Source organism: Pipistrellus hanaki (genome assembly GCF_964339955.1).
Source record: "Pipistrellus hanaki genome assembly, chromosome: 13".
Lineage (NCBI taxonomy): Eukaryota > Metazoa > Chordata > Mammalia > Chiroptera > Vespertilionidae > Pipistrellus > Pipistrellus hanaki.
The window spans coordinates 19,440,626-19,449,787 of NC_140515.1; the positions used below are offsets into that span (position 1 = coordinate 19,440,626).

The 9,162-nt window shown below is 39.0% G+C and overlaps 1 protein-coding gene across 1 annotated transcript in view; it reads left to right on the top strand.

Annotated features, from left to right (window-relative positions):
* Window positions 1–8,025, top strand: part of DNAH12 (dynein axonemal heavy chain 12) — a 200,452-nt gene extending 192,427 nt beyond the window's left edge. The window contains exons 71-74 of the mRNA XM_084903087.1: window positions 2,810–2,947; window positions 3,495–3,586; window positions 5,440–5,507; window positions 7,729–8,025. Of these exons, the coding sequence (XP_084759213.1) occupies window positions 2,810–2,947; window positions 3,495–3,586; window positions 5,440–5,507; window positions 7,729–7,919 (489 nt within the window). The 3' untranslated portion in view covers window positions 7,920–8,025. The remainder of the gene's footprint in view (window positions 1–2,809; window positions 2,948–3,494; window positions 3,587–5,439; window positions 5,508–7,728) is intronic.
* Window positions 8,026–9,162: the final 1,137 nt, after the last annotated feature.

Below are 9,162 nucleotides of genomic sequence, written 5' to 3' on the forward strand. Positions count from 1 at the left end.
TAGTGGTCATTTTTATCTTTGCTAATTTGATAAAGTGATCATGTGTACCCCTGGGAGATTCCTAGGCATGTCTTTTACTTCTTCCTATATATACCAGCCTCTTTCTTTCCCTTGTCTGACATAGTTAATTCCATCCTCCCCTTGCCACACTTTTACTTTTTTTCATACCCTAATTTATTTCCCAAACTTTTCTAGAACTTTTATTGGAACTGCTTGCGTTTCAGTATACACTGCTTTGTTCCTAAAAGGCCTGGTGAGTCTTCAGTTTGTCCCCTAGAGGGGTCCTGGCATGATGCCAGCTGTGACAGTCTCCAGGATAAATTCAATTTGTTGTTGTTACTATAAGTTCACATCAAACTCTCTACTTTCTGAAATTTGCATTTCCCCTTGAAATCATTCCATTGAATGAGTTAGAAAGGTCTCATTATTGAGCACTTTATCACCCTTTACCACAAATCTTCCTCTGAATGAATCTCCCCCATTGTTCCCTTACCCTTACAGAAGCTGCACAATTTTACCATCTCTTTCTTACTCCTAGACTCTTGACTTCACCTCTTAATCGTTCTTAGAGTTAACAATTAAGCAAATAAGTCATCTGGAGTTTCCTGTCCTTTTTTTCTCATTTCTCTCCCACCATTGACCCTATTTATCTTCCCCTTCTCCTTCCTGTTCCTTTTTTTAAGCTTTTTTTTTTTTTTCTTTCCTCACACTGACTATCATTTCAGATTAAATCCAGGATCTGACAGTATCTGTGTGAAATTTAGCAAGATACTCATCTTTCTGGACCCAGTTTCCTCACCTGTAAAATGGGAGGAAAATACCTGACTCATTGAATTATTTTGTGAACTAAATGAGATAATGCATGTGAAATTCTTAGCACAGTGCCTGGTCTGTACAAAGGACTCAGTTAATGGTAGCTAATTCAGAGATTGTATATAAGTAGCTCACCCAGACACTCATTACCTTCTTGAGTAAATGAAGCTGTGGAATGAGCAATGGAATTTTCTAAGCACTTGCCTTCTGGGTTCTTACAGCTTCCTTGTGTGAGGTGCTGGTTCTGCCTAGCTTGTGCCCTCGCCGAACTCCATCTCTTTCTCTAGTTCTTGATCTGATAGCTTGTACTGTTCTAGTATCTAGTAGAGGTTGGTTCTGTTCCATGAAGCAAAGCTGGCTTCTCCCCATAGTGTGCTGCTCACTCAGAGAACAAGTGCATTTTATTAATTCATCTGTTCAGTCAACAAATGTAATTTGAGACTCCACTTTGTCCAAAGCACCTTGTTGTTGGACAAAGTTGCCAAGTTGCCTCCAAGTTGCCAATAGCCTATAGGGAGATAGCATATGTATCTAAGAAAAAACTAATGCAGTGCAGTAAGGGATCTGTCACAAAAGACTAAAGTGCTTTGGAAACTCAAAGAAAGGAAAGAGTTCTTTTAGCTCAGGAAAGCAGTTTGTTTATTGGATGAGGTAGCATTTGAACTGGGTCTAAAGGTTGAATGATTTTAGACATTTCAAAAAAAGGATGAGATTTCAAAGAGATAGCTGTGGCATGATGTAATTTAGATGGATTCTGTTGTATAATTTTTGACATCAGATAAAACAAAATTTGTTTCTTTGTGTAGTTGAAAATCAGGTGGTAAAGTGGCTCCAGGCAGGGTTTGAATTTGGGTATATACATGGTCACCTGATCTTGGTTTCTTGCACTTCATCTCTTGGCTCCAGTCTCTGTGGGGTAACTGTATTCTCAGATTCTCCTCTGATGGTAGCATGATAGCAACAGCAATTCTAGCCTCACGACTTTATAGAGAGTTGAGAGTGAGTCTTTTCTCCAAAAGTCCCAGCAAGAATCTCAGCATCTCTAGCTTTGATTGGGTCACATGTCCATTCCTGAATTAATCCTTATGACTGGAGGTATGATTGGCTAGGCAATGAATCCCTTGCCTTCCAGAAGGTGTAATACCTCTTCCAGAAGAGGTTGGAGTGAGAGTGTAGGAGGGTTCATCCACCAGAAGGACTTAAGAGTATTTTCACTTTAAGATAAGTAGAATAAAAGCAACAGATGTCCACCCAGTGAGAAGAAGAGACTGCAAATGGTGCATTTCTGGTTAGAACATAAGATACATGAAGGGAATTAAAAAGGATAGAGCTGAAATACAGGTTGGGGCTAGATTGTGAAGTATCTTGAACAGAAGACAAAGGTGTTTACACTAAGGAGTATTTAGACTTTAATTTGTTGGCATAGCAGTAGGTCACTGAAAAATCATGCAAGATGCTAATACTGATCCAAACCATGTATGGCGAGGTATCCTCTGGCAGCATTGTTAGAGATGTGTTGAGCAGGAAGAGAGAAAAGCAGCAAGAAAAAGTACGCACTGGTAGAGAAAAAAGACAATGAATATCTAAACGGGAGTGAGGGCAATGGGCATGGAGGAAGAGAGTTTAAGAAGGTTAAGGAAAGGGAGTCAACATATGAGGGCTATAGTTAGGCAATGTTTCTGAAGCTGGTTGCTTTTGAGTGGGATTAAGTAATAAATAAGCCCCTAAATAATTTATATTTGGCTTTTTGAAGAAAATTTGAATCTTTCAAACTTTGTTTTATGTAGGTTAATATTAAAATGAATTAGAATTTTCCAAGAGGAGTAACTAGAAGGGAAAAGAGGTAGGAGGGCCCAGATAGGTAGTGTGTTTGGTGTCAGGAGGAGAGTCCTGTAATGGAAATTGTGGGCAATACACATGAAAACCAGAATCAGGAATTGTGTCAGGTGACACTTGTGTAAGTTGAAAAACTAAACATTTTGTTTTTCCTTTACAGGAGTGGTATGATTTAGGAAAACCTTCTGTGTTTTGGCTCTCTGGTTTCTTTTTCACTCAAGCCTTTTTAACTGGAGCTATGCAGAATTATGCCAGAAAATATACCATCCCTATTGATTTACTAGGATATGAATTTGAGGTATAGAAACTTCTTAAATTGCACAGTATAGCATTACATCAAAGTCATGTATTTAAGCAAGGAGGATATGCAGAATTTATACCTTTATAGCCCATTATATACAATTTTACAATTTCACTTTTTTTTTCATTCTTTGAATTTCATGAAGAAAGTATATATTTGTCTTGCTATCTCTATAATATAACAGAAACTTTATATATCTCAATATTCAATTTGAATAATCCAGGAGCATTTGAGATCTTGCTCCTCAGCATATGTTGTCAGTTTTGATTCAAATACACTCTTAAAAATTCTCTTTTAAAAATCCAATGCTGCTTTTCTATTTTAGCAAAAATTAATATGAGGTATGGTAAAACTTGATAAAATGCTTCACAAAGAACTGTATTACACATTTTTACATTTACACTTTACTGAAAATTATATAGTTCAAGGAACTCTAATATAACAGGGTTTCTCTTAATGTGTTCTGAAGTTAGCCAATGTTTTCTTTATGAGACTCAAGTTATTTGGAGAGGACATCATTACCAGTTTGTGCCTCTACCTTTAGGTTATTCCTCATGATACACTCGACACAGCACCAGAAGATGGGGTTTACATCCATGGATTATATCTCGATGGAGCACGCTGGGACAGACCAAGGTTTATAGTTTCTAAGCAAAGATCTTTTTAATTGTAGCTGAATCTTCAGTCAGATAAGCTGCCTGCTGCCTTCCTCCCTGACCCTCCCCCACCACCACCTCCACCAAAATGCCTCTTCTAGGGAATATGTCAAGTAATAAATAGCAGAATTCTTGCCATAAATAATTACTCAGGCTGGGCAAGTGATGAGTAGTTTTTAGGTCCTGAATAGTTTTTAGTTAATATTTCAGTGGTCTAAGTTAGTCTACATCATTTTCCTACTTCTGTTTTATAACAGTTACCTTCCATTTTATAAAGTGTAGGAGCACCTCACTTTTAAACAATTTATAGTTATAGTAAAGATATTATTTCTCTTGGTGAATGGAAAACTTTTTCTTGTATTTTGATGACATAATAAATAAATATTTAAAATAACTGCTGGATTTCCAGCTTGGAGAACTAAACAATGCATACACACACACACACACACATTTTATTGATTTCAGAGAGGAAGGGAGAGGGAGAGGGAGAAATAGAAACATCAGTGAAGGAGAATTATTGATTGGCTGCCTCCTGCAGGCTCCCAATTGGGGATCAAGCCCACAACCTGGGCATGTGCCCTTGACCAGAATCAAACCTGGGATCCATCAGTCTCCAGGCTGATGCTCAAATTGGCTAGAGAAGCAATCCAATCTTGTTTGAAATATACCGTATTTTTCGGACCATAAGACGCACTTTTTCCCCCCAGAAGTCGGGGGGAAAAGTCCCTGCGTCTTATGGTCCAAATATAGCCTACACATATACTTTAAAAAAAAAGTTTTTTTACTTGCCCGGCTCTGTGTGGTCTCTGTGTGCTTGCCCGGCTCTAAAATGGTTCTAAATGCTGCTGTTTACTTTACAGGGTTGATTACATGTGTTTATGACTGTGATGTTGGGTTTTAATGCACATAAAATATTTTAGGACACTATTTGTTTCAGAATCTTTTTTTCTTCATTTCCCTTCTCTAAAAGCTGGTGCGTCTTATGGTCCGAAAAATACGGTATAAGGTAAGAGAGGAAGGAAGAACATATTTCCCCTGGAAATCCATTAATAAACATAATCCTCTATTTCCAGAGTCAGACTTAGACTTTGCTCTCAAGGGAAGGTTAAAGGCCAAAGCAGAGAAAATCGCTTAAGGATAAAGAAGGTGGTTCTGCAGAGATCATTCTAAGACAGAGCTGTGAAAAGACTTGGATGCACATAGTTCATTTGGTTCTTCTCTCTTCTTTTTCATCACTCTACTAGGTGATGAAATTTCTCTTAACTTTTCATCTTTTTCTTTATTTCTTCTTTCAAACTAATAAGCAAGCAAACAAACAATGTAGCCTAGGGAAAAGAAGCCACATTTCTACATAGGCATATTGATATTTGAATCCTGACACTGGCATTTCAGAGCTACTTACTATAAGAAAAGTACTCAAACTTTCTGAGCCACCAGATGGGAAGCTCTAGACTCTGAAAAGTAGAAGTGTGGGGGAGGGGCAAAGAAAATGTTATATTTCTACCTGTTAAATTGGAATAGGATTGGGGACAAGATCATTGTGAGGGTGAAATATTATAGGCCAGTGCCTGCCTTATGGACAGCACTTTAACAATGGCAAGAATTGATATTTGTCCACTGTTTGTACATATAACCTTTGCACGGTTTTCTTTTGGTTCTCTCAATTTTTCATTGTCTCTTCCTTTATTTTGTTGTTATTTCTTTTTGTTTTTTACATTTTTTCCTGCATATCTTTGGTTCGCTCTTGTATTAAAAGCCACTATCTAAGTAGCAGTTTCTGAGAAACAAATTTCATCTTATGTCTAATAAATGTCTCTCAATTACTCTTCACAGTGGATTACTTGCCGAACAATATCCCAAACTTCTGTTCGACCTGATGCCTATCATATGGATAAAACCAAGTAAATATACTTCTAACAAAACTTCTTAGAGTTTTAGGGAGGATAATGATAGATATTTTTAACTGCTCTCCCAAATAAGTATTTTTCAAGCCTATTAAAATTTTATCTAATTACAATAAGTAGTTCCTCTGTTTGTGTGTTGCATTTGTATTATTTTAGGAATATCATTCTGCCTCTTTTTTGCTCTTAGCCCATGAGATGTAACATTTTCTTTGCCCCTCCCCAACACTTCTACTTTTCAGAGTCTAGAGCTTCCCATCAATATTTTTATTCTCAAGTGCTTTTCTTTGCACACCTCTCAGAGACACAAATAGGCTTGACAGTCTCCAGCTAGCAGCTAGAGTGTTATGGCTATAAAAACTCTTAGGCCTAGGAGCTGTCAGGTTCCCCAAGGGGTAGACACTGCAAACCACATGGGTGCAGCCAAGTTTTGTCCCTTTGGAAACGCATCTTGCTCCTTCCCTCCTTTGCTATCATCATTTTCCCACAAGTCTAAACAGATGAGGTTCATTCTTTTGTTTTCTATTTCTTCTGGATTTTTTATTTTCAAATAACTATTAATGAAAACATTTATAAGTCACCCATAATCACTACCCAGACCATCAAATATTTTCATTATTAATGCAGTTCTAGTTTAACTTTGAGAAATGTGAATTTCTTTTTGTGAGTAGCTAAGTATTGCTGTGTTTGTCTTTGTAATAACCTGCTGAAAACAAATAGTAACTTCAACTTCTAATTTATGGGTTTCTTTATTAGAGATCTAAGCAACTGTATCTCTTTTAGCATCTTCCCCATTACCAATACTGTATTTTATTCCTTCCTACCTTCACTTTCTCTTACTCCTTCTCTCCCAAGTCCTCTTTAGTGTTTTCTTGCCTGTATGTGATCCAGAGCTTAAAATCAATTCCTGTTCTCCAGACTTAGAATCATGAACCTTATGAAGCCACTTCCTTATTTCACAACTATCCTATCTAATAAAAGAGAAACATACAAATTAACCATCACTCCACTACACCCACCAGCCAATTAGAGTGAGTATGCAAATTAACTAAACTAAGATGGCAGCGGCCATGGAGCTAGGGCAAGCAGGAGGCTTGGGTTGCCCCTGGTGATGGAGGAAACAAAGCTTCCCACCTGCCCTGGTCGGCCCTGACCTACACTCAAGGCTACAAAGTTTCAATTATAGAAGATAAATACATTCCAGGTACCTGCTTCCAACCGGCCCTGGCCTCCACTTCAGTCACTGGGGGGTGTGACTGACCTGTAACTCGTCACAGGCCCCTCGCCCAGGTTTCCCCACAACGCAAGGGAACCCCCACCTTGATCTGGGACACCTTGACACCTTTCAGGGCAAACTAGCTGCCCCCCCCCCCCCCACCCATGCACCAGGCCTCTATCCTAATAAAAGAGTAATATGCAAATCGACCACCACTCCAACACATAAGATGGCTGCCCCCTTATGGTCAAAGATGGCTGCCCCCATGTGGACATAAGATGGCCATCACAAGATGGCAGGGGAGGGCAGTTGTGGGTGATCAGGCCAGAAGGGGAGGGCAGTTAGGGGTGACCAGTCCAGCAGAGAAGGGAAGTTGGGGGTGACTGAGCCTGCAGGAAAGGGCAGTTGTGGGAAACCCAGGTCTATAGGGGAGGGCAGTTGATGGTAGACCAAACTAGCAAGGGAGAGCAGTTAGGGGCAATGAGGCTGGCAGGGGAGGGCAGTTAGGGGTGACCAGGCTGGCAGGGGAGGGCAGTTAGGCATTAATCAGATTGGCAGGGGAGTGGTTGGGGGTGATCAGGCTGGCAGGCAGAAGTGGTTAGGGGCAATCAGGAAGGAAGGCAGGCAAGCAGTTGGGAGCCAGCAGTTGGGATTGCAAGAGGGATGTCTGACTGCTTGTTTAGGCTTGATCTGCTCGTTTAGGCCTGATAAATCAGGCCTAAACGAGCAGTCAGATATCCCTAAAAGGGTCCCAGATTGGAGATGGTGCAGACTGGGCTGAGGGACACACCCCCCATTGCACGAATTTTATGCACTGGGCCTCTAGTAATTACTATAAAAACTTTAAAAAGTAAGATCAACTTTCAAATGTTCAGATATCATAACCAAAATCTTAGATTTAGCACTTGCCATTTTATTACAAGATAATTGTTCTTTTAGTACCATTGGGTCTTTTTCTCTTTATGAAATGATCATATTTCTTTTTCTTTTCTTTTTTTTATCAAGATAAAAAGACTCAGATTGAGAAATCGAATGCCTATGTTTGTCCCCTCTACAAGACAAGTGAACGTAAAGGAACTCTTTCCACAACAGGACATTCTACTAACTTTGTCGTTGCAATGTTGTTAAAAACGGACCAACCCGTTCAACACTGGATCAAGCGTGGGGTTGCTTTGCTTTGTCAATTGGATAACTAAATTGGACAAATTTAACAAAATATCTGAAGTAAAAAAAAAAAAAATACCATGTCTTCACATACTTCAAAATATATAAAATAAAACAAAGTATCTTGGTATCATTCTTAAATGGTCTTTATGAAAGGTCTTTGCATAGCTCTCCTCCCTGATATATCACTCGTGATTGGAACACAGCCTTCTAAATGGTCGTGTTTTTTTTTCATTCATTCAACTTTTGTTGATTCTTTTTTATTTACTGTTGTCCATGGAGCTTGCATTCTAGGCCAGGGGTGGGGAGGGAAGTGGGGGAGTGTGGTTATGCTAAGAACAAAGCAAACACAGACAATTAACCAAGTATGACAAATGCTAGGCAGATCATCCAAAATCAGTGGTATAATCAACAATTAGTTTCAAGGTGTGGTGTGTTGTGGTGTGTGTGTGTGTGTGTGTGTGTGTGTGTGTGTGTGTGTTTAGATTGACTGGTTAAGCAAAGCCCCACTGAAGAGGTATCCTTTAAGCTCAGATTAAATCTTAAAAGAAAAGAGGTTTTATGTGTATGTGCCATAATAGGTCTTTCTCCTCCCTCCCTCTACTGCCCACGTGGTTGCCTCATAGATGCACTCAAGATCATAGTCAGACACCTAGGGAAGGAAAACATAAAAGAAATGTTTCTTTTAAGCATATAACAATTTTTGAAGCTTCTATTTTGTTCCCTTTTTTAGTTAGATATGTATGTGGAAAAGATTTGAGCAGAATAACTGGATAAAATTGAACTAATAACATTCCTTTGCAAAAGTGTCAAGTCATTCCTCAGCTTCAGCAATAGTTTACTTTTCTCTCACCTACACAAACATTTAAAATACATAGGTAGATGCTAAGGAAAATATTACAACAATTATAAAACTAAGCCTCTTATGTCATACTTTTTTTTAAAATATATTTTTATTGATTTCAGAGAGGAAGGGAGAGGGAGAGAGAGATAGAAACATCAGTGATGGGAGAGAATCATTGATTGGCTGCCTCCTATATGCCCTCTACTAGTGATTGAGCCTGCAACCTGGGCATGTGCCCTTTACCAGAATCAAACACAGCACCCTTATGTCTGCAGGCCAAGACTCTATGCAGAGCCAAACTGGTTAGGGCTGTCATACTTTTAAACATTAGTTTCATTTATCACAGTATTCCTGAGGCAAGGAAAGGAAACTCAAAGCAGTGAAGTGGACTCACAAAGGCAGTGAGATCCTGCATACCTGAATGGTTTGTG